The 24,421-nt window shown below is 42.1% G+C and overlaps 2 protein-coding genes across 3 annotated transcripts; one reads left to right on the forward strand and one right to left on the reverse strand.

The window, feature by feature from the left end:
- Positions 1-4,696: 4,696 nt before the first annotated feature.
- On the forward strand, positions 4,697-9,137 carry LOC125543537 (probable U6 snRNA-associated Sm-like protein LSm4). Its single transcript, XM_048706912.1, has 7 exons — positions 4,697-4,951; positions 5,037-5,078; positions 5,149-5,247; positions 6,584-6,661; positions 7,809-7,851; positions 8,592-8,741; positions 8,834-9,137. Exons 1-7 carry the CDS (start codon positions 4,949-4,951, stop codon positions 8,848-8,850), a joined length of 432 nt encoding a protein of 143 aa, XP_048562869.1. The 5' UTR covers positions 4,697-4,948; the 3' UTR covers positions 8,851-9,137.
- A 225-nt stretch (positions 9,138-9,362) lies between these two features.
- Positions 9,363-24,022, reverse strand: LOC125543536 (beta-glucosidase 10-like). Of its 2 annotated transcripts, XM_048706910.1 has the most exons (14): positions 23,806-24,022; positions 23,645-23,714; positions 23,344-23,409; positions 21,539-21,591; positions 14,579-14,654; positions 14,419-14,490; positions 13,822-13,909; positions 13,314-13,572; positions 12,815-12,930; positions 11,889-12,109; positions 10,614-10,636; positions 10,448-10,535; positions 10,082-10,172; positions 9,363-9,906 (listed from the first exon to the last, which is right to left on the reverse strand). In XM_048706910.1, exons 1-14 carry the CDS (start codon positions 23,947-23,949, stop codon positions 9,705-9,707), a joined length of 1,569 nt encoding a protein of 522 aa, XP_048562867.1. In that variant the 5' UTR covers positions 23,950-24,022; the 3' UTR covers positions 9,363-9,704. The 2 variants fall into 2 exon arrangements, with proteins under 2 accessions (XP_048562867.1, XP_048562868.1); XM_048706911.1 differs by lacking the exon at positions 23,344-23,409.
- Positions 24,023-24,421: the final 399 nt, after the last annotated feature.

Genomic DNA, 24,421 nt, shown 5'->3' on the forward strand with positions numbered 1-24,421 from the left:
TGATCGCGGAAACAAAATATTTGAGTTACGAGTTTGGCCTTCAGTTGAAACAATGTCGAATAGTTTCGCAACTCACGCCACCTGGAACACCACATCGTAATGGTGTGTCCGGACGTCGTAACCGTACTTTATTAGATATGATGCAATCTATGATGTCTCTTACCGATTTACCACTATCGTTTTGGGGTTATGCATTAGAGACAGCTGCATTCACGTTAAATAGGGCACCATCTAAAAATCCGTTGAGATGACACCGTATGAACTGTGGTTTAGCTAGAAACCTAAGCTGTCGTTTCTTAAAGTTTGGGGTTGCGATGCTTATGTGAAAAGTTTCAGCCTGAAAATCTCAAACCCAAATCGGAGAAGTGCGTCTTCATAGGATACCCAAAAGAAACTATTGGGTACACCTTCTATCACATATCCGAAGGCAAGATCTTTGTTGCTAAGAGTGGATCCTTTCTAGAGAAGGAGTTTCTCTCGAAAGAAGTGAGTGAGAGGAAAGTAGAACTTGATGAGGTAATTGTACCTTCTCCCGAATTGGAAAGTAGTTCATCACAGAAATCAGTTCTAGTGATGCCTACACCAATTAGTGAGGAAGTTAACGATGATGATCATGAAACTTCAGATCAAGTTACAACCAAACCTCGTAAGTCAATCAGAGTATGTTCCGCACCAGAGTGGTACGGTAATCCTGTTCTGGAAGTCACGTTACTAGACCATGACAAACCTACGAACTATGAGGAAGCGATGATGAGCCCAGATTCCGCAAAATGGCTTAAGGCCATGAAATCTGAGATGGGATCCATGTATGAGAACAAAGTATGGACTTTCATTGACTTGCCCGATGATCGGTTAGCCATTCAGAATAAATGGATCTTCAAGAGGAAGATGGACACTGATAGTAGTGTTACTATCTACAAAGCTCAAATTGTCGCAAAAGGTTTTTGACAAATTCAAGGTGTTGACTACGATGGGATTTTCTCACTCGTATCGATGCTTAAAAGTCTGTCCGAATCATGTTAGCAGTTGCCGCATTTTATGAAATCTAGCAAATGGATATCAAAACTACATTCCTTAATGGATTTATTAAAGAAGATGATGCAACCAGAAGGTTTTGTCAATCCTAAAGATGCTAACAAAGTGTGCAAGCTCCAGCGATCCATCTATGGACTAGTGCAAGCATCTCGGAGTTGGAATATACGCTTTGATAAGTCGATCAAAGCATATAGTTCTATACAGACTTATGGTGAAGTTTGTATTTACAAGAAAGTGAGTCGGAGCACTACAACCTTTCTGATAAGTATATGTGAATGACATATTGTTGATCAGAAATAATGTAGAATTTTCTGGAAAGCATAAAGGAGTGTTTGAAAGGAGTTTTTTTCCAAAGAAAGACCTTGGTGAAGCTGCTTACGTATTGAGCATCAAGATCTATAGAGATAGAACAAGATGCTTGATAATTTTTTTCAATGAGTACATACCTTGACAAGTTTTTGAAGTAGTTCAAAATGGAACAGTCAAAGAAGGAGTTCTTGCCTGTGTTGCAAGGTGTGAAGTTGAGTAAAGACTCAAAACCCGACCAAGGCAGAAAATAGAAAGAGAATGAAAAGTCATTCCCCATGCCTCAGTCATAGGTTCTATAAAGTATGCTATGCTGCGTACCAGACCTATTGTGTACCTCACCATGAGTTTGGCAAGAGGGTACAATAGTGATCCAGGAGTGGATCACTGAACATCGGTCAAAATTATCCTTAGTGGAATAAGGAAATGTTTCTTGGTTATGGAGGTGACAAAGAGTTCGTCGTAAGTAGTTACGTCGATGCAAGCTTTGACACCGATCTGGATGACTCTAAGTCTCGATCTGGATACATATTGAAAGTGGGAGCGATTAGCTAGAGTAGCTCCGTGCAGAGCATTGTGGACATAGAAAATTTGCAAAATACATACAGCTCTGAATGTGGCAGACCCGTTGACTAAACTTCTCTCACAAGCAAAACATGATCACTCTTTGGGTGTTAATCACATAGCGATGTGAACTAGATTATTGACTCTAGTAAACCCTTTGGGTATTAGTCACATGGAGATGTGAACTATCACATAAAGATGTGAACTATTGGTGTTAAATCACATGGCAATGTGAACTAGATTATTGACTTTAGTGCAAGTGGGAGACTGAATGAAATATGCCCTAGAGGCAATAATAAAGTTGTTATTTATATTTCCTTATATCATGATAAATGTTATTATTCATGCTAGAATTGTATTAACCAGAAATTTAGTACATGTGTGAATAGATAGACAAAACAGAGTGTCCCTAGTATGCCTCTACTTGACTAGCTCGTTAATCAAAGATGGTTAAGTTTCCTGACCATAGACATGTGTTGTCATTTGATGAACGGGATCACATCATTAGAGAATGATGTGATGGACAAGACCCATCCATTAGCTTAGCATAAATGATCATTTAGTTTTATTGCTATTGCTTTCATCATGACTTATACATGTTCCTCTGACTATGAGATTATGCAACTCCCGAATATCGGAGGAACACCTTGTGTGCTATCAAACGTCACAACTTAACTAGGTGATTATAAAAATTCTCTACAGGTGTCTCCGATGGTGTTTGTTGAGTTGGCATAGATCGAGATTAGGACTTGTCACTCCGATTGTCGGAGAGGTATCTCTGGGCCCTCTCGGTAATGCACATCACTATAAGCCTTGCAAGCAATGTGACCAATGAGTTAGTTGCGGGATGTTGCATTACGGAACGAGTAAAGAGACTTGCTTGTAACGAGATTGAACGAGGTATGATCACGATCGAATCTCGGGCAAGTAACATACCGATGACAAAGGGAACAACGTATGTTGTTATGCGGTTTGACCAATAAAGATCTTCGTAGAATATGTAGGAGCCAATACGATCATCCAGTTTCCGCTATTGGTTATTGACCGGAGAGGTTTCTCGGTCATGTCTACATAGTTCTCGAACCCATAGGGTTCGCACGCTTAACGTTCGATGACGATTTGTATTATGAGTTATGTGATTTGATGTACCGAAGGTTGTTCGGAGTCCCGGATGAGATCACGGACATGACGAGGAGTCCCGAAATGGTTGAGACGTAAATATCGATATATTGGAAGGCTATATTCGGATATCGGAAAGGTTTCGAGTGATTCGGGTATTTTTCAGAGTACCGGAGAGTTACGGGAATTAGCGGGGAGAAGTGATGGGCCTTATTGGGCTTTAGTGGAGAGGGGGAGAAGGGCCAAAAGGTGGCGCGCGCCTCCCCCTGCCCAAACCGAATTGGACAAGGGGTGGGGGTGAGGCCCCCCTTTCCTTGTCCCTCTCCCTCTCTTTCCTTCTCTCCTACTCCGAATAGGAAAGAGGAGGGGGATCCTACTTGGACTGGGGAGTCCTAGTAGGATTCCCCACACCTGGCGCGCCCCACTTGGGCCGGCCACCTCTTCCCTATCCTCATTTATATACGTGGCCAGGGGGCACCCCAAAGGCACTCAAGATTTGTCTTAGCCGTGTGCGGTGCCCCCTCCACAGTTACACACCTTGGTCATATCGTCGTAGTGCTTAGGCGAAGCCCTGCATCGGTAACTTCATCATCACCGTCGCCATGCCATCATGCTGACGAAACTCTCCCTCGGCCTCAATTGAATCAATAGTACGAGGGACGTCATCGAGCTGAACGTGTGCTGAACACGGAGGTGCCATACGTTCGGTGCTAGGATCGATCGGATCATGAAGACGTACGACTACATCAACCGCGTTGATATAACGCTTCCGTTTTCGGTCTACGAGGGTACGTGGACACACTCTCCCGCTCGTTGCTATGCATCACCTAGATAGATCTTGCGTGATCGTAGGAGAATTTTAAAATTACTGTGTTCCCCAACAATAGGAATGGTGGACATGCGTAATAAAGTAAATGCTGGTGAGAAGGGGAAATCGACATAGGAAGTATGTTTCATTACTCGGCGACATTTGCAGGATTTTATAAAGGAACCAAAGATTAATCGAGGTTCGAGTACTGGCGTTCAGAGATGGGAGCAGCCGTGTTCTGATTTCGTAAAGATCAATTTTGATGCAGCTTTCCATGAGGAGAAGGGAGATGGTGCATATGGATATCTGGTGTGATCTGAATTAGGAGATGTTATAGCGGCTGGAGCAAGGAAATTGAATAATGTTAAGAACGCATTTCGTGCGGAAACGCTTGCTTGTTTAGCTGCTCTAGAGGGATCATATGGGATTGGTGTTCATCGAGTCTTGGTGGAATCAGACTCCCTGAGTCTTATTAAAGCGTTGAAGAGTGGAGATTCAGATTTATCAGAGATTAGGGTCCTGATTAGAGAAGCAAGGAGTCGTTGTTTTATGTCTTTTGAGTGCTTTCATTTTCAGCATTGTCATTGTATGTGTAATAGTGTAGCGCATGTTCTTGCGAGGTATGGTTATGGTTTGGCCGGGGCCCCTGTTGTCTGGGGTGAGTTTGTGCCGGAGTTTGTTTCTGATCTGGTAGCCAGTGATATTGCTGGGTCCAGTGTTTAAATGAAAACTTTTTTCAAAAATAAAATAAAATAAAATTACATTTATCCTTTTTAAGCAACAAGAAGAAACTTTATGCTAAAAGTAAACCCTTTTTTGAATTATATAGATATAAATCAGCTCTTCTCCAGACCCGCTAAAAAAAACCTTCTCCAGAAGGTAAACGAGCCCGTTCGGTACTGAGCGAGGTTTGCCGTGCCTACTATAGGGCTCGCGAGTTCTCCGCCTCGTCTCATCTCCCCCTCTTTACCGACACGACCCGGCGGCCAAATTTAGGGTTTTGCTCCCGCAATCTTCCCCCGGAGCCGCCGCCTCCTTCCCGCCCCGGCGGCGATCCAGCTCGGCGTCTCCATCCGCCGATCCGGACTTTTTTTCAATCTCCGGATCTCGCTCAAGATGGTGCGTTACCTCCCTCCCCTCCCCTCTCGATCCCCAAAGCTGGAGATGCGGTCGTGTCTAACTTAGTGTTTTCGTTCTTCCGCAGCTTCCCCTCTCGCTCCTCAAGACCGCCCAGGGGCATCCCATGGTAAGACCGCTCTAGCTCTCCCTGTTCCAATCGTGTTAGGGTTTTCTTGATTTGTTTTGCGTGGTTTCAGCTCGTGGAGCTCAAGAACGGCGAGACCTACAATGGGCACTTGGTGAACTGCGACACGTGGATGAACATCCACCTCCGGGAGGTTATTTGCACCTCTAAGGTGAATTCTTGTGCTCCCCATCTCCCTCCTGTGGTTGAGTTTATTTGCACACGATTTTTTTTTATATTGACGCATTAGAAGAGAAACTGCGTTAAGCCAAAAACGAGAAAAAACAAAAAAAAAGCCAAGAGCAGAGACAACTAAGAATAAGCTACGAGAGGCAAAATAACTGTACAGCTCCCTTAGACCTTGTATAATGGGAGGTGCTTAGAGAGATGCTTAGAAAAATAAACCGGGTTTTTCTGAAGCACCGGTGCCTATTTCTACAGGAGAGACGCTTAACAGGTGCTTAGAGAGATGCTTAGAAAAATAAACCGGGTTTTTCTGAAGCACCGGTGCCTATTTCTAAGCGTCTCTCCTGTACAAATAAGCACCGGTGCTTAAGAAATACCCGGTTTATTTCTCTAAGCACCTTCCCTAAGCATCTCCCATTGTACAAGGCCTTACTCTGCTAGCGAAGGTAGTATGTCAGGAGGACGCCTGTGGTGGTCTCCTGAGAGCCTTCATGCATCCGTAGTTGGCCTCCATGAGAATTGAATCAACCAGTGCCAATACTTCGGTGGTGGCGCTGTCGAACACGCAGTTGTTCCTTAGCCGCCAAATGTGCGACATCATCAAGATGATGAGAGAATGCCGCCCTTAACCATCATATTCCGCAGCCGACTCGAACCAGCCGTCAAAATTTTCTTTCGGGCTCGGGACATAGAGGACTGCGGCGAGGTCTGGTTAAGCACCTGGTGCCATACCTGCCTGACATGATCCATGAGGATATGGTACATTGATTCCGCGGACTGATCACAGAGGGGGCACGCCGGTGGGTGTGGCAGACCTCAACACTGGAGTTGACTGGCAGTTCATCACCTATTCAGTGTAGCAAGCCGTGCAAAAACTTTGCAATTGACGGGCACTCATCCATCCCAGTTTGCACGCCAATTGATCCTCGATGACTAGCTATGGACGTCGAGGATCAGTTCATTTGGAACCTGTCCTGTGGACAGTACTTAGCGTGCTTGGCGTACAACGATTTACTTGCTGGCACGGTCAAAACCACCACTTCCTGTGCAATCTGGGATCGGTGAGCTCCCCTTAATATCAAAGTTTTTGCATGGCTTGCTACATTGAGTCGTGCTGGAGTGCCGATCAACTTGAGATTAGTTAAGGACATTACTTGGCTAAACGAACAGGGGAGGCAGCTCTTTATTTCTGAATGAAATTATGCACAGAACAACACACTTGATGTGGAGATTGCTGGGTGTTCTCTTGGACTCTTTAATATTTTTGTCTTACTAGATTAGACTGAGATGTCTTCTCTTACGTTTTATGGTTGGGTTTGCAGGATGGTGACAAGTTTTGGAGGATGCCGGAGTGCTATATTCGTGGTAACACGATCAAGTATCTTCGGGTTCCTGATGAGGTATGGCTTTCAGATACAATGTGTCTTTGTTTTGTGTATGGATGTAGTTTGCTCGTGTGGTGATTTACATCTGTGTTATGTATCCCCTGATGCACCATAGGGCTGTGCATCTTTATCATCTATCATAAGGTTCTATGTTGGCATATATGTGTATGATATCCAATATCAGTTGCATAAGCAGCACATTGATATTTATGGTTGGTGTGCAAGTCATTAGACTTGGTACATTATGTAATTGCACAATATGCCTTGTTTGTCTATTGTTAGCTGCTCCTACAAAAATAAGACAATGATGTATATTGCTTGAATTCCCAAGTAAAATTTACGTTTTGGTATTGTTTGAATGATTACTTATCAGCTTTGGTCAGACATTGGACCAAGTGGATATTGTATTCAGCATATGCAAGACCCTGCAATCTTAATAAGTGCACTTCATAATATTGGTTCATTTAGGTTATGCAATTGAAATTCAGTGACCTACAATAGCTAAAATAACCGTAGTCTAACTTCAACGCATGAGAATACTTTTGTGTATGGACATATGATATGATAGATACAACGTTTCCCTCTACCCTGTTATGTTAGAAATTAGGGGTCAAACTAGCATCCTGTGGTCAATGAAAACCCACAGGGATGAAATTTTAGCTGAATAGAAGAGTATTTATTTGTGCAATAGCACGACCAGCTCTAGTTTGTGCACTGTAATATGCGCATTGAGCTCTAGCCGGTGCAGTGTAGTGTGTTCAGACTTGATATTTTCTAGAGAAGTAGTCTAATCAGCTAGAGTATTTATTTGCGCAATAGCACGACTAGCTCTATTTTGTGCACTGTAATATGCGCATTGAGCTCTGGCCGGTGCATTTAGTGTGTTCAGACCTGATATATTTTCTAGAGAAATAGTCTAATCAGCTAGCTGTACAAGGGTCTAAACTTCAACATAGTTGGCTAGCTGGCTATGAGGATTGCTTTGGCTTTAAATCACTAAAATACCGCGCCAACTAAATCTCCATTTACTATGGCCCTTATTTTTTTTTCAAACTTGTACATATTATCTTTACAGTTAAGAGGACTGAAGCTATCAGTATCAGTAGTGAAGTTAACCAGCTGTTTCTATCCTGACTGCATGAGCTTTATGTTTCACTCACAGGTGATTGACAAGGTTCAAGAGGAAACTTCTAAGAGTAGATCAGGTATGCATCCAAAGACTAAAGCTTATTGAATCAGCAGTGGGTTGTTCATTGGAACACATATTTATATGTTTACACATTTATGTTCTAATAAACTGGCAAGTATATATAATTATAGCTACATTTTATTGGTTGTGTGTTATTTATGAACTGCTCATCACTTCATACTATTGGGCAAATTGACATTGTGTGGTCTCTGAGGGGCAACTTGACTCTCTCATACTCATTAGGTTAGAAGTATAATAGTGCGAAAGTATTCTAGTCTAATAATGTCATTTTTCATGTGGCTAAACATTGTAAACGGTCAAGAGTTTTTGTTTTTCTTAAGTTCGGCTGCACTAAGCACAAACACAGTGTCTGACTTGTATTCTTAAAGAGAGGCAGCTATTTGTTCTGTTGCTCCTTTTTCTTCATAGGCCATTGATCTTAGAAGTACAATGTTGATAGCATGATCAGAACTAAGCATGATGAATGAATAATGCATATATTTGCAGTAACAATACCGTGATAAACTTGATCTCAGATCTGCTGGCACTAACTTCAACACTATTAGGCTTTATTATCTGTATGTAAATACACACCGGTAGTACATTACAGTGGACTCTGTGTTGTTAGGAGCGCCAACGTGCACGTACAGTAATTTATTCATTACTACTGTTATAACCTGTAGAACTTACCCTGTTCTTTGATAGAGCTATTGATTCAGTGCTGTTCTGAATTATTTCATGCTACTGTATATGCAGATAGGAAGCCACCAGGTGTTGGTCGTGGAAGAGGAAGAGGAGATATAGGCACTAAACCTGGAGGCAGAGGCATCGGTCGTGGCCAAGATGATGGCAAAGGCGGTGGCCGTGGAAGGGGCGGAATTGGAAGTAAAGGTGGCAACAAAGGCGGTATGTTCGCTACTTCTGCTTAGATTCCGCTGCCATGTGCTCTTGGTTTTCTAGATAACAACATACTGACCTGTTGTTGTACTTGATGGCAGGACGTGGTCGTGGGTAAGACGGATCTTGAGATGCGAGAATGCCGCTTTTTAAGGCCTGTAGTTGTGGTGTTGCATAGATTGCTTAGGACATGAAAAACTTTGGAGCTGGAATTGCTGGGTTTTGCGGTATGGTATGGCAGACGGTTTGTGTGGTATGAAGTTACCGAGTTGGATGTCCTAATATTTTGGGTATGGGCATTATGCGTACTAGTCAACATGTATTTGCAAAGTTCCAGCCCAGATTTTACCTATTTGTTGGTTGTTGAGATATCGTTCTGTGATGTCAAAGTGCAGTTTTTATCAATGACGGTCAGTAGCCTGCTGCCTACGCTGTTTGTGCGTTAAAAGATGCCTGTCGATGCAGCAGATGGTTTCCATCTGGAACTTAATTTTCTTTCTTTCGGAGAGACTGATTCGACGCGTGTAATATTAAAACGGGATACTGCAGATGGAAAACATCTAGTAACCTGCTACTGCATGCATCACAAAATTTAACTTTGATTTGATAATAAATTAGACCAACTGAACATGATGAAAATTGTACCATTGAATTCATACTAAAAAGTACTCCCTCTCCCATAATTTTTGAGTCATAATTATATACTTCCTCAGTCCCGAATTAATGTTAGATATATCTGTATATAGACAAGTCTAACACAGGTAATTTGGGATGGAGATAATATATTACTCCAGTATTGGTCTAATTTATGGTCAAAAGTTGAAAATTGGCAAAAGCGCGCGCCTTATTCTTCCATCTCACTCCACTTGGGCCGCTCTGGTGTGTTTGGAATAACGACGGTGGGGGGATGGAGCAGTTTAACCTTACATGTTACAGAAAACAGCTATCGCAGTCTACGCCAGAGGTCAAGAGCTAGTGATCGGAGAATCTCTCTGTCTCCATGCGCCTCCCCTTGAGAAAATCCTTGTACCAAATCGCAGACCTCCTTGGATACCTCTTGAGATCCTCATCGGCAAAATCCACGTAATACAGCCCATACGTGTCCCCGACACTAAGTAGTTCATATAAATCCATCAGCGACCAGGCAAAGTAGCCCCTAGTATTCGAACCATTCCTGTCATCACCAAAAAAAGAAATGTTCATGTTTTTTCTTTTGACAGCAAATAAAAATGCTCATGTTACTATCACGTGAACGATTCTATAATGCAAACTAAAAGGTCCTTTGGTGCACTCGCATCATTTTGCCATTTTGTTGAAGACTGGCAGGATGAGGATTTTGCTTGTAATACCTGAGAGCAATAAGCAGGTTTTTAAGATGTTCACTCAAGAATTCCACCCTAGGGCCATCATCAAATACCACATCTTGATGCATTGGATACCCTACAGTTGAAAGTTTTTGCAAGTCGTGTTAATGGTGTTTATTAAAAGAATATATAGGCACTAGGCTGGACTGAATATTTAGACAAGAATAAGCACATGTCTTCTGTAGCACTGAAGACCATTTTAGGGAAGTGAAAAATAGTTTCATAATATTGGGCAGCACTGCATGATTCTAATTTTTTGGACATCATATAAGTAGGATGCTAAACAAGATACACAAAATCGCCAGATCAGCCGGCTTATTTTATCAACAAGGATAGTTGCAAAATACTTACCATTCTCATGGATATAGATTGGAGGATTACCATAAGATTGCTTCAAATGTTCAAGCACTTGCCGTAGACCATAACCTGGCACAGAGAACTGAGAAGCACTATATGTCAGCCCTCTGTTATTATACATTTAATATCTAAAAACAGATTTACTGCAAGTTTCTCTTACCCCAGTGGTAGAATTGCTTGCAACTGCAAGAGGTAAATCATGGATTAAATTATCACACTAAAATAAAGAATTCCAATATGATTAAAATAATCAACATGAATCCAAAGTACACAGCTAGCTAGATAATGGAAGATTACTCAATGAGCAGAAATTGCTTCTGGTAGTAACTATTGATCTATAGAATAAATCGCATTGTCCATAAACTTGTGTGTTTGTCTTTTTTTTTTCTCGAGGATACACCATGGAAAGGTGTATCAGATTCATAGAAGAAGAGCCAAGAAGGCTGATACAATGCCGAGCGGCAAACAATGCATGGAAACAACCACATCACGACTACAACGACACACTACATGCCTTGCTCGGCCTCCACCACAAGTGGCGAAGAGGCAGAACACAGAGCACCAAGGCTGCGTCACAGCCAAACCTAAACACCTCGGCAGCACGCCCTTTGACATGCAAATAACTTTCTCGGCACCCTAAACTCGTTTCCTTTAAATTGTATTGTCCATAAAATGGTCCCAACGTTGTTTTCGCAAAAAAGAAAAGAAAAAATAAATGGAGATGATGTGGCAATGACTCGTCTGCAGATTTGGCTTTCACCTTTCTCTATCTCATCAGTCACCACCCTCTTGCTCCCCCCTCTCTCAACTCAACTTTGCACAGGCCCCTCATCGGAGTGTGCCACCATGCTCCATAACAACAAGTGCGATGTTCGCCGTTCTTCAGCCGGGCACCGATGCTCCTGGCACCCTTCATTCGCCGGCACCGCCTCCATTAATACCTCCTTTTCTCTATTTCTCATATCCACCTATCCCCTTTACGATGCTATGTCTGTGCAGTGAAGGAATGCTAGGAGATCTCGACAGAGTATGAGAACCCCTGGTCCTTGTTGGATCAATCTCAATTCTCAAGTGCCAATGAGGCTTCAACCTATGCCAAATTGGACATCAAGGCCTCCATTCACCTCATCTTGACACGACACGGGATGATCATCTCGGTGGCTACTTTGTGATCTCTGTGCTGGTATTAAGCTATGTTTTGCTTATCTTTCTAGACCAATTATCCACCGGACCACAATAATAAACAGACATAGATTACCAACTAGGATCAATAATAACCCTTTACCGACATGGCGTAAAGCATATTAAAGTTAGTAAAACAAAATCTAGTATATTAGTGCTGACATTTTCCTAGATTTTTTCCTGACATGAATAAACTCTAGAAAAACGACAATGATTGAGTCCCCAAAATACAACACATATGAAACTCACTCACATATTGATTTAGCAGCCATATCAGCCCTGAAATCCCTTCTGTTGCTGGGAGCATGATGCGGGTCATCCTTCACGTACAAAAATGTGTAGTAATTGATACCAAGAAAGTCCATAGAGCTGGTTAGTTGTTTAGACTGGCTTCGAGAAAATTTTGGCAACTTGGAGCCAGTATTTTCCTTCATCACAAGTGGGTAATCTCCAAAATAGAGAGGATCCAAGAACCTAATACAGAGAAACAACCAAATTTACAGAAGGGCCAAAGTTTTCTCACCATTTTAGTGCAACGCATGGCAGCATTTACATTTACAAAGTCCAACTTTCTAGTTTCATAAGTTTACACATACTTTAAATATGAAAAGTGTCCCACCATTGTGTGGTTAGAAAATTATTCAGTTTTTTGTACAGAAATCGGCAAACCACGAATCCAATAGTACTTGTTGAAAATTTCAAAATGAACAATTACATACCAGATAGTCAAATACATACTTTAAACCATATCAATTTAAAGAATAATGTATTGACATATACAGAAGAACTCCACTAATAAGGAGCTTACTGGATTGGGTTTCAGTACCGTAGAACATCTGTATGGTATTAAAGTACGTGTAATCTAAATTCACTATTTGTAAGATTATTCAGGCCCTAAAATTCCATGGACTCTGGCACTCTGCTAAATAACATAATGTTCTCTCAGACACGTTATCTGTCCTAGGACAAGTTTAAATAGTAAAATTTAAACGAGTTCAAAAGCAAGTTTCATTGGCAGTTTGGCACAAATTCAAGAGATAATGGAGACATCCAACTAGTATTAAATAAGCCGGACCCCTAAAAAGCTTCTCATTCGTCAACGCCAAGTAAATCCAACTAGTATGAAATCGATGCTGGTACTGTAAAGGTAAAAAAACAACAACAAAATGATCAACCTACCAGCCTGTGTAGAAGGCTTGTGCTCTTTTCGCTGCAGCTATATCTTCTGTTGAATTTGTATAAGGTAATATGTTATTTATAAACATATTCATGCCAATAAGTCCGTGTTGCTTTGCCTGCAACACAAAGTATATTTTTTTGTCCATGGATATAACCGATTTCATATGAAACATGGTGCTTTCAACGTCCTTAGGAAAACTAGAAGACAGTTAAGCTATATCTGAAGTCCAAGGGACATATGAATGTTACAGCACTAATTTTGCGTATATAACATACTTCTAATAATTAGCACAGAATATCGGCAACAAAGATAGCATTAAGGTTTTTCTTTTTGGAGCAGACCAATTATTCAAGACAACAATTTATTCTAATCTCAAATAACTTGACAAATATCACATAGACTACTGCATTGATGGTTCAGAATAACAATGTTGATCTAACTATTAAGAAAGAACTTTATAAGTACCTTAGTACTAATTTGCTAGCGAAAAGATATTACCTGATACTTTCTTCTGTATAGTGACACAGCTGAGCTATGAGCCAATAAGCAATTATGAGCTACAATGTATGGCTCATTTACAGAGTCCCCAGAGGAACAGTTAGCAAATCCAAATGGTTTAGAACATCTCCCTGGTGGCCCGATACCAGCATCATATCCAAGCGAAACTAAAGCGTTAGGTTCATTTAGAGTAGTCCAATTGGTAACCCTATCCCCAAATTCCCTAAAGCACACATCTGCATATGCTGTGAAATCATCACTGGAAACAGACAATGGAGTTAAAAAGTGCCTTATATTCTACGCATTTACATCCGATAAATCTACAGGCATGGCAAAAAGCAATCTGGTTTTGTACAATGCATACATAATACGTGTTTTTGTGCCTACATTATTATTCTGCACCATTATCCATAACATACACTAACAGTAATGAATAATACCATACTTACACATCATATTTTTCAAAAATGAAGACAAAAAATTAAATGCATGAAAACAGAATACATACATTATTTGGGGACTCAACCATCCACCATATTCATCTTCAAGGATCTGAGGAAGATCGTACTGGAAAATCGTTGCATGTGGTTGAATTCCTGCAAGATAACATAGTAAGGATTTGAGTAAGTGCTCAATTCTTTAATGGCATTCTTCATTAATGCCACTTATTATTTATCAAACTAAATATTAGAGGTACATAATACCCCTCCAGTTCAAAAAAAATATACCCCTCCAGTTCCGTTTATACGTCTACTTTTGCCATTAAAAAGAAGATAAATACAGTTATAGAATAAAAAAACAGGATGAGTAAGTTAAACTGGACATGTTATGGGCAGTTCAGTCCAACTCTTCATGGACTTACTCCCTAGTCCAACCTCTGGCCTATAATTTCAGTCCACTATAAATTCAGGGGTGTAGGGCCCGGCTAAAACCTACTGGTATCATTTTCATTTATATTTACTAACTGTCAGAGTTCAACTTCTTTTACTGCATGCAGCATGTGTACAAAATTGAATTCATTGATTTGTGAAGAGAGTGAATAGTATGTAGTCTCCGTGACGATTAGATTTAATAGGTAGATAAATATCTTGCATGTAAGATTTACCATGATCAAGAAGTTCATTGATGAGATTGTTGTAGTATTCTACTCCTTTTGGATTGATTTCTCCTCTTCCATCTGTGGAAATGTGAAGGTAAACAGAACTATTGTTTGTAAAAAACCAACTTAACGAGAAAACTTTGCTACAAGTTTTTCGAGGACATACTAGGAATAAGCCTTGACCAAGAGATAGAGAATCTATAAGCATCCAGCCCCGTCTCCTTCATTAATTTGATATCCTCCTGTGACAAACACAAGAAAAGATACTGTCTCATCCTAAAATTTTCAAATTTGGATGTAAACATATAATTCATATGCATACCATGATTCCAATGCATTTTGGATTTTTGGGATTCAGTTTGGAAATTTATAAACCCTAATTGAATTCGGGTTTTATTAAATACTCCATATCAAAGCCCTGTTGCATTAATGTTTTTCAAGGTTGCATCAGGGTTGGAACTACTTTTCCTATGATCTATATTATCCCTTCTACTTTTGTGCAAGTTTTGAAATTTTTGGGTATGAAATGGCAATATTTAAGCTAGATTCAAATCCTAGTTCAAATATGAGAAAAACCACACACTATGTACTTGGGCCTCAGGCCAGCAGCAGCGCAGCCCAACCGGCCGCGTAGCCACTTAGGGCCCACGACCCAACCCTGCACCCGAACCGGTACGTAGGCGAGGGACAAGTCCCGGCCGTCCGATCTAATGAAGATCCAACAGCTCACGCTGTGCCCGAGTGATTGACTCCCTGATAGGTAGGACCCACCTGTCAGTTCGTTGTCATCTTCCGTCCGAGATCCCCGGGCACGCCCTCAAGAACGACGCAGCATTCCCCCACTTTCTCCACCTTCTCGAGACCGAATGGCCACGCCACCACCCCTTTAAACCCCCCTTGCTGCCCTCGTCAAAAGCCCCCACCCAGCTCATCCTCTCTGCTACCAGGCCGCCAAAATTTTTCATCGCTGCGATTGCGGTTGCCGTTGTTGGCCGATTCCGACACACACAAGTGAAGGGCGGGCCCCTCTTTTCCCCTACTGGCTCTACGCACTTCATCGCATGCTTTTGAATGCGCCGAGTGTCCAGGTCAACCCCAGGACATGATCACGAGCACACCGGTGCAATAACCGCTGCCGCGACCATGTTTCTAGCGAGGTGAGCTACCACTTGACCATGCCGGGTTGTCTATTCACTTCGCCACACTCAAGCACGTTGCGCTGACCCATCGCCATGACCACAAGACTACTGCAGCAGAATCGCCGGCGAAACCCAAAGCTCGCAGTTGCCACCTGCAACCCTGACAAGAGATTCCTGGCAATTCTGACGAGCCGTGGCACCCCCACGACTACCATCGTCACCGCCATTCGCAGATGCACCCGTTGATATGATCACCATCATTTTTTGTTAACTAAAATAAACTCTGTTAATTAGGCACTTTTGCAGAAAAGCCCATGAACCTTAGAACCTTTATAACCTTTTATCTGTAACTCCAGATGAGGTGATTCTTTTTGCATATTGATCCTCGTGGAGTGCTTCCTCCAACAGTACAATTCTTTTTTTGAAATTTAAATTTGAATTTGGTTTAAATTTGAATCTTATTTAGGCCCTAATTTGCAAACCATGAACCCAAATGGAGTGATTATTTTTGCAAAATGATCCTTATGTACCCTAGTTTCACATAGAACATTATGTTGAATTTCCACCAAATTATTCTTTTAATTTTTGAAATTGCAGATACATTTCAAAAATGATGCCATGGCAGAGGTTTTGGAAACTTGAATTGATCATACTTTTTGATCTATGGTTCCAAATCCAGAAATTCTTTTTGGTTTGTATTCCAAAGGAACATGTCTAGTAGAACCATATTTTCCAAGATTGAAATTTTCAAATCATTTGAATTTGAATTCAAACTTTGCTTGAACCTAGTTTACAAACCATTTATCCAAATCAAATGAATGTTTTTGCAAATTGATTCATATGATGACCACAAACCATTTGAATCATTTTGAGACCGACCCAACCCAAAAAGTTTGAATTATTTTTAATTTTAGTTCAAACCTTGTTTGAAACACAACTTCCAAACCCATTTAAATTCAAACATGAATCTTTTACACACCAATTCACATGTTGAACCCTATCCTTTCAAACCTTTTGAATTGAATTAGTGTTGCAAAATTTAAATCTAATTTAAATTTAAGGTGAACCTCATTTGACCACAACTGATAGACCACATACCCAAATGCAATGATTCTTTGTGCACACTGAATCCTACATTGAGCCTTAGCCAATATAATACTGCCATAAGTTCTTATTTGGTTCTTGTTGCCGTTCATTCAAGTTTTCTTTTTGTATGAATTATTTGGTTCTTAAGTTGTTATTCATCGTTATGCCCTTTTAATGTATAGATGGCGAGGAGTGTAATGTCTGCACTTGTGGGGAGTGTCACGTCAGCAACAACTTCCAAGGCAGGTGGAACATCTGATCATGTCACCTCTATTTTCATTATGCATGTAGTATGCCATGATAGGGTGTGAGTATGGAACTATGCCTTTTTTTGAGCTGGAAGAACTATGCTACTAATATGCTATGTGAAAGTGCATGTAACCCCTAAGTGTGTTTTGGTAACTAATTACAATCTCTATGGACTAATGTTTTCATTAATATATATTTGAGGAATATTCCATAGGTGGTGCCTTAAGGATATTGGATGGATTCAAGGATGAATGTCGTAAACACAAAGATATACTCTGTGCTTTGGTATTGAATGACAATTCCTGTGGAGCATCAAGTGCATTGTATCTTATATGAAGAAATGCTCCATAGTGATGCATGAAGCATATGGATTGATTTGGGAAGAGTTCCACCAAAACCCTCATGAAGAAGTCCTCATAGTATCCCTCTCTAGTTACCCCGTGGCCACGGGATCCAGGGCCCGTGCCCACCAGGTCAAGGGAAATCTTGTTGGACATTTCGTGCGCACTGGCCTCCTGACCCCCGCGCACACTGGGTCGAGTGTTAAACTCTCTGGATACCTCGTGCGCACAGGGTCTCTGACCCCGTGCCTACTAGTGAGGTTACTAGTTGGTCTTTGGATATATCTATTGAAGCCATCAAGATTGATTTTAGTGTCTAACCAATTATGTTCAAGGTGGAGTTCATTAGATGATACCAAAGGTTGGCATATTTGGGCTTATAAGGATCAAGGACTTGAGAGAACTATTTATGGGAAAAATTCAAGTTATGGTTTTAAGACAAGAAAATGGTGAGTGAAGAATTCATTATGCCTCTCAAGAGATTGTGCTGGAGCATTTAGAAGAGCAAGTGATGACCAATATGATGTTCATGGTGAAACTTGATAGGGCCATGAAAGAGTCTTTGGTGATACATTCTTGAAGCAATTAAGTGAAATGAAGAGTTAATTGTGGCTTTCGAGAAACCAAGATGGAGCGTGAAGTAAAGATGTTGGTTGACCAAGATGACGCTAGAAGATTGTATACTAGATGGTCATCACACAAGCACAAACAATGTACTGCGTGGGCTCTAGTGATCTAGTGGCATGATAACTAAATTGTGAATTGCTTTTTGTGAACTAACCCATGCTACGTGTTTGCTATGTCTATGTGGGTTAGGTGTTTCTCATGGGCTTGCGTCAAAAGAAAGATTTCAAGTTGCCTATGTGATGATCACATCAAGTGGTGATGGTCATCGAGAAGTGCAAGTGCAAGATGACCATCTAGGGGTTATACACTTTGAAGCTTGCGGTCCACATCGTGATAATGTACATGTGAAGATGTGCTTAAGTGAATGCTTCCCTCATTGCAATATGGGTAAGCAATTCGAGTATCTTCACCAAGTGACTGTGGTCAAGAGAAGGATTCCAACTTGAGGCAAGCATTAACGTTGTCATCAATCTCAAGTGGAATATGCAAGGAAAATATTAGCTAGATTTTCCTAGTTTTACCGGTCTCATGGTGCTTGGTGGGAGGCCGGATTATAGGTTTGATAATCGTACTATCAAGAGGGACTTTCGGGCGAGTAGCGTGATCATTTCATATGCCGAGGGCTCAAACATTTGCATGTTTTCCATCAATATTTGTTTTTGATGTTGGGTGGTTCTCTATGTGAGGACCCTGGGCTTGTCCACAGCTTTAAACGAGCCCAAGATCATCAAAATCTGAGTTCGTATGAAAAAGTTATGCATGTTTCAGTTTTCTGCTGTGGGTTGTCTCTGGGTAGACTGTGGGCACGAGTCCTCCCTTGCCCATGGGACTATACCATGCCAACGGGACCCAATGGGCACGACGTGTCTAGAGAAGGTCCGTTTGAGTCCAACGACTAGTTTTGGGGGGGGTTGGCTATTTAAGTGCTCTAATTCCCCGCCGGTATGGGTGTTGTTCATACATGTTTATACCACTCTTTTGAGCCACAATCCACCTCCCGCAAACCCCTATCTCCCCTCTATGTGAAGGGGGATTTGTGTATGGATCTTGGAGCCATTTGTTGATCCCTTCCATTATGCCCCTCTCTTCAATCTCCTACTTTCTTGAGTTGCACCTTGTGAGATTGAGAGAGTGAGTTGAGCATCTGTTGCTTGTCCTTACTTTGCATTTGTCGCATTGGTTTGAGCTCCCCGCATCAATTTGTTCGAGTGAGAGTCTGCGAGTTTATTACTCTTGGAGGCCGCCGCCTTCTAGATGGTTTGGTGGTGTTGACTTGGTGATCTCTTTGAAAAGTTTGTGAAGATGCCTAGGTGGTCGAGGTTCCTCAGAAGCTTCCTTGCTTGCGGTGTGCTTCGAGAAGGTTTGTAAAGGTGTGGTGTTCAAGACCAACCCCAAGTAACTGAGGCTCATCCGTTAAGGGTGAGTCAAAAGGGAAGAATACGGTGAGCCACTTGTTGGCGCTTCGGAGTTTTGGCTTCGACACTGCTCCAATGGATATTAGCACTCTCACAAGTGTGAACTTTAGGATAAATCTACTTCCCGACTAACTTGTGGTTATCTCATTCCCGCATCCTTTACTTTTCAGAATTCATACTTGCTCTTATTGATATATCTTATGTTAGTTTGAATTGCTTAGTTGCATCCTTCAATCCCAATATTGTGACATAGTTTGTGCTTGCAAGGTTCCTTTAAGTGCATATCTTGTTTAGCATAGGTTGTTGGTGAACTTAGTTGAGCCTAACATATTTAGGATTAGAGCACCTTCATTTTAATCCGCATTAGGATAAAGCCAAATCCGCAAAAGTTTCAAAACGCCTATTCACCCCCTCTAGGAGACGTATAGGTCCTTTCACTATTCTATGAAACGTAGTAGGATAGCGATATGTACTTACCATGTTCCTTGTCGCCAACGCTTGGAGTTACAATGCTTAGACATGCTATGCTATATACGGGGCGGGATCACATAAACTACCAAACTTGAAATGTATGTCTAAGCTTATGTACTACCAACTCCAGTTAATGAATCACGTGGTGAAAGTGGCATTGCTTGGTTTATCTTGAGTGGCACCCGTAGGGCCATTTCTATGGCGATAACCTACTGGGATGTTCACTTTTGGTATGTCAATCAGGTTCAAAGAGATTGTACATGTTCCTAGTTTAGTAGCTTTCATGTGTAGCCGTGTGTCATATAAGCTCCAACTTAGATAATTAATTAAGTTTTGGGGACCTAACCCTATATGACCAGAAGATGTAGGTGTTTGGTAGGTGTATGGTCATACAAGGTGGACTTAGGGAACTACTTTCCAAAGGCTTCGCCTTGGTATTTTTCTGATTACTCTAGAATATGTGTTTAGTAGCAAATGGTACTGACTAGGTCATGCGGATAAAGTACATAAATCAATCGAGAGTGTAAAAACTAATTATGATTGGTCGTGTCCACGGTTATGGACAATTTTGAGCAAGTTGGCTTAGAGCCATATGTAAGATCTCATCACCATAATTTTATTAACTAAAATTTGATGGATTGAACATGGGAATATGATCTTTGTTGGAAACAACCAATGCTAAGGCACCTCCGTCGGGTTTGAGCCAGCAGGTCTAGGACTTATGCTACGTGATGCATCATATCCAGTATTATAGAGTAGGCCACCTATTACAAAGTTATGATAAAACTATTGCGCTGCTTGCAAAACAAACCAAAACCTCCACTTAACCAAAAATGAATGTAGGTGAGATATGTCTGTTATATATTTTCATATGACAGTTTCCAGTACGATCAATGTATTGACCCTTGTGATCGCAACGTATTATGTTGCAGTGATACTGACGAGGAGTGAACATAACGTAGAGTTGTGAGTCTCCACTCGACATGGTTCGCCTATGGCATGGATGGTACTGTATGAAGCTTATTTGCTTTCCGTTGTAATGCTACACTATTTGACTAGCTCTGGCTAGTGGTTTGTACTAAAGTATGTTATTCCAGATCTTTCAATGTAATAGTGAGTGGTGCATTTGTGTTTGGTATTATGTCGGTACCGTGTATTCTAGCGAATCAATCCAAGGGCTAGCATGGTAAACACAGAGACTTAAATCTTATCAGGTTGATCGTCACAAATTCACCATTATTAGCATGCAACATTTTACCAGGATTGGCTACTTTTTGTCATGTTTAGGGGAGCTATAGTTAGTCAATGATGTTTACATCATTTAATTTTTTCTCAAGCTAGTGTTGGTTCGAAAGAAAAAAAATCTTAACAAATATTTTACTAACATATTTTGGAGTCACTACCTATAAAGTACCCTCTCACCTCTCCTCATACCTCAACCACCCACTCCATCTAAAACCGGAGCATACCAAACCAACCTCTCTTTGATAGCATGTTGTGCACAGTTCTTCTTAGCAACTACATGAGCATTTGTGTTGTAGGCGTTGATTGGTTGGGCTTATTCTTGGCTTTTGCACTTTTATAAACCCAAAACATTTATTTATGAGGTTTCACTTTCGATTTTGGCTTGTACCACCATGTAACAATACTAGTCATAAGCCAGAAGCTCATAAATAGGTATTTTTGGCTTATAAGCCAAAGTACAAAAGCCAAAAATAAGCGCAACCAAACATCTCAATAACACGATATACATAGGCCAATTAAGGGTGGCAGACTTGAGTTACAAAAATTACCATACCTTGTACTTATGGTAGCCGTCAGCTGCCACGTCACCATTTACAGAGTCATCACCTGTATTGCAGAACTTATAAGCATCGAGGCATAATCCATATGCACAATCCATTTCTTTCGATTTCCACCATGAACCTGAACCCAGACACTAAACCGACCCAGGTTGAAAAAAAACCCCACGAGACTGAGAGTCATTTATAGTGACTACAACAACTATTTTTTCTTGAACACACATCTAAATGTGTTTCTTTCATGTTAGAAGGCAGCACCGAGATGGTGCGACTACAATTAGCTATGATTTGGGGCCATAGGAAAAAAAATAGTGGCATAACTGAGTAGCGTGGCACAACAGATGGCAAAAGTGCTAAAAACCCAATATTCAAAATGTGAAATGAGCAAATTGCAATGATCTATAATTGTTCAGAATATTAATTTAATCTTCAAAAGTAAGTATATGATGCTGAAACTTCAATCGTTCAAAGCAGACGAAGCAGAAGGGGGGCGGTGAAGAGTGAATCTAAGAGAGGAGCATGGGGCGCGGGCACGTAACCACATTCGACGAGTTCGTGCGATGAGGAACCAAGCACTAACCTTGGAGAGCAAAGTCGTCGGATAGGAGGGGGATGGGGTTGAGTGTGATCTGAGAGAGGGGTGGAGGCGGTGCTCGACGCGGGCGAGACAACTTGAGGATATCATAACATGGGTGCCAGATCCCCGAGGAATCTTCAGCGTCCCGAGTGCATACATCCTCATCAATCATATGCATGTGTCCATACGATTCGGTGATAAATTGATACCGTCATTAACACGGGACCAGACTGGCTTCTACACTTGCTGGATCACTACAGCGAATATGAATGCCTTCTGCCTTCATGTACTCATGACAATGTGACGTATATGGCATGTACACAATGAGTTAACACACCAGAAGGCAACTCCTCTTACAAAAGCCTGCCTCCCGACACTTTCTATCAAGCTATATTGATTCTCTCCTATGTATCCGCCAACACCAGAACACGATCGTGGTGATAGGGACGATGGTTTTGAGTTATGACCATATGCTCAAACACACGGCAGACCACTCATCTTTGGTAGATAATCCACTCATTTCTTGCATCCTGCCGCTTCCTATCTGTTAGAAGGGAGAGAGAGATTTGGTGGAATTGTCTATGTATTGCTTGAGCCTCATGGGCATATATATAGGAGTATATGGTCATCTTGAAGTATAAGGCAAGCCAGAATAATTTCTAGTATATTCTATATTTCCAACATGAAGGGCATGTTGAACGAACCCTAGGTATGGGCGGCGTGGCCCCCGACGACGGTCATGAAAGCCGACCGCCCCGAGGGCGGCGCGCGGAGCGGAAGCGACGGGCGGTTTAGGGTTTAGAACCCGAAAACTGATACCATGTTAAAAGGAGGAGAGAGATTTGATGAAATTGTCTATGTATTGCTTGAGCCTTATGGGCATATATATATAGAAGTACATGGTCATTTTAAAGTATAAAGCAAGTCAGAATAATTCCTAGTCTATCCTATGTTTCCAATCTAATCAATATACTCAACACTATCGAGGTGCTCCAGCTGAAGCCGAGCTAGCAGCATGCATGGAGTGTGTGGCCCTCGCACTTGAATTGAGGTCGAACCCCTTTATCTTGGAGACCCATTGCACCGTCGCGACAACCATGATCACTGAAGCATCAGTTAATAGATCACTGAATGTCGCTAGTTGGGAAGACTAAACACCTGCTGAGACTTGGGCGTTTACGTGTGATACACATGTTATGAAAGAAATAAACTGTCCCTGCAGACCTCCACGGCGCAGTTCATCCTTGCCGTGTTTCTCCTCCACCTCGCCTCTCGCAGCTGAGTGCCAACCTGGAACGGGAGACGGAAGCGGGGCGTTGAGCGCAAGAAGCACGCTGTTGGTATGGACGGAGTGGGTAAAGATGGGCATGACACATAGGCCCGCATTGTCAGTGATAGAAACGAGTGATCCTGGTTGGGATTGCCTTTTTACTGATGCAACAAAATAGACTTTATTTACTCTAGAACAGTGGCACGAACGTGTGCTAACGGCACAGCAAAAGGGAAACCATGTGTTCTTGCGTACCGGCGTGGGCGTGAGCGAAGGTGTCCCACACGCTGGGAGTCCGGCCGTCCTCCGCCGCCGCGCCTTCCCACTGAATACCGACGGCCCACCACACACAGAAGCATGTCAACGATCGTGTTCGCCGTTTCACCGCGAATGAACGTAAGCGTGATGGTTCTCACCTGATAAGCTGATGTGCTGGCCCCGAAGCTGAAGTCCACGGGGAAGTCGTCTCTGCTGATCGAGCCGTAGTGCTGGCCGCTCACCGCCCGTGGCGCCGCCGCTGCCGCGACGAGGAGCAGGGCGACGGCGCCGAGAGGCCTCATCGGCTGTGCGTTGCTGTCTTCTCCGTTGTCCGCGCGAAGGGGTGTGGCGTGTACGGACGAGGTTTGATCTGATCAGTACGCTGCACCCGTGCTCGTAGGCCCACCCACAGCCGTCCAATTTCTTTTCGGAAACACTTTCCATCAGTAGTTTGATACAGGTCAATCGTCACACTACAGGAGATCCGTCGATACTTGATTAATCCCACGGTTGAGGGCCTACTTTTGCTAACAACCCGTAATTGACGCAGTCACGTTTGCATAACCCCTGATTCCTCTCCCGCTCCATCTCTCCCGAGGATCCGGCTTGCCTGCTCCCTTTCCGTGCTCCCATCCGTGCTTCCACCTCATCCAACGGCTGTCTTTTTTTTTCTTTCTAATCTAATCATCTCTCCCCTGATTTTAAGGGGTGGGGCCGGGCCTTATTTTGTTCCAATCAAATCAAGCCACGTATGCGGGAGCACGGATGGGCACA

This window comes from Triticum urartu, chromosome 3 (genome assembly GCF_003073215.2).
Source record: "Triticum urartu cultivar G1812 chromosome 3, Tu2.1, whole genome shotgun sequence".
Lineage (NCBI taxonomy): Eukaryota > Viridiplantae > Streptophyta > Magnoliopsida > Poales > Poaceae > Triticum > Triticum urartu.

Bases quoted from the DNA above. Each gene is read 5' to 3' on its own strand.
- LOC125543537 (XM_048706912.1), top strand. The intron at 5,079-5,148 runs GTAAGACCGCTC...GCGTGGTTTCAG, and splicing joins CCGCCCAGGGGCATCCCATG to CTCGTGGAGCTCAAGAACGG. The intron at 7,852-8,591 runs GTATGCATCCAA...CTGTATATGCAG, and splicing joins AACTTCTAAGAGTAGATCAG to ATAGGAAGCCACCAGGTGTT.
- LOC125543536 (XM_048706910.1), bottom strand. From the start codon at position 23,949: ATGAGGCCTCTCGGCGCCGTCGCCCTGCTCCTCGTCGCGGCAGCGGCG. The intron at 10,173-10,447 runs GTAAGTATTTTG...TTTCAACTGTAG, and splicing joins AATCTATATCCATGAGAATG to GGTATCCAATGCATCAAGAT. The intron at 9,907-10,081 runs GTATTACAAGCA...TGGTGATGACAG, and splicing joins AACCTGCTTATTGCTCTCAG to GAATGGTTCGAATACTAGGG.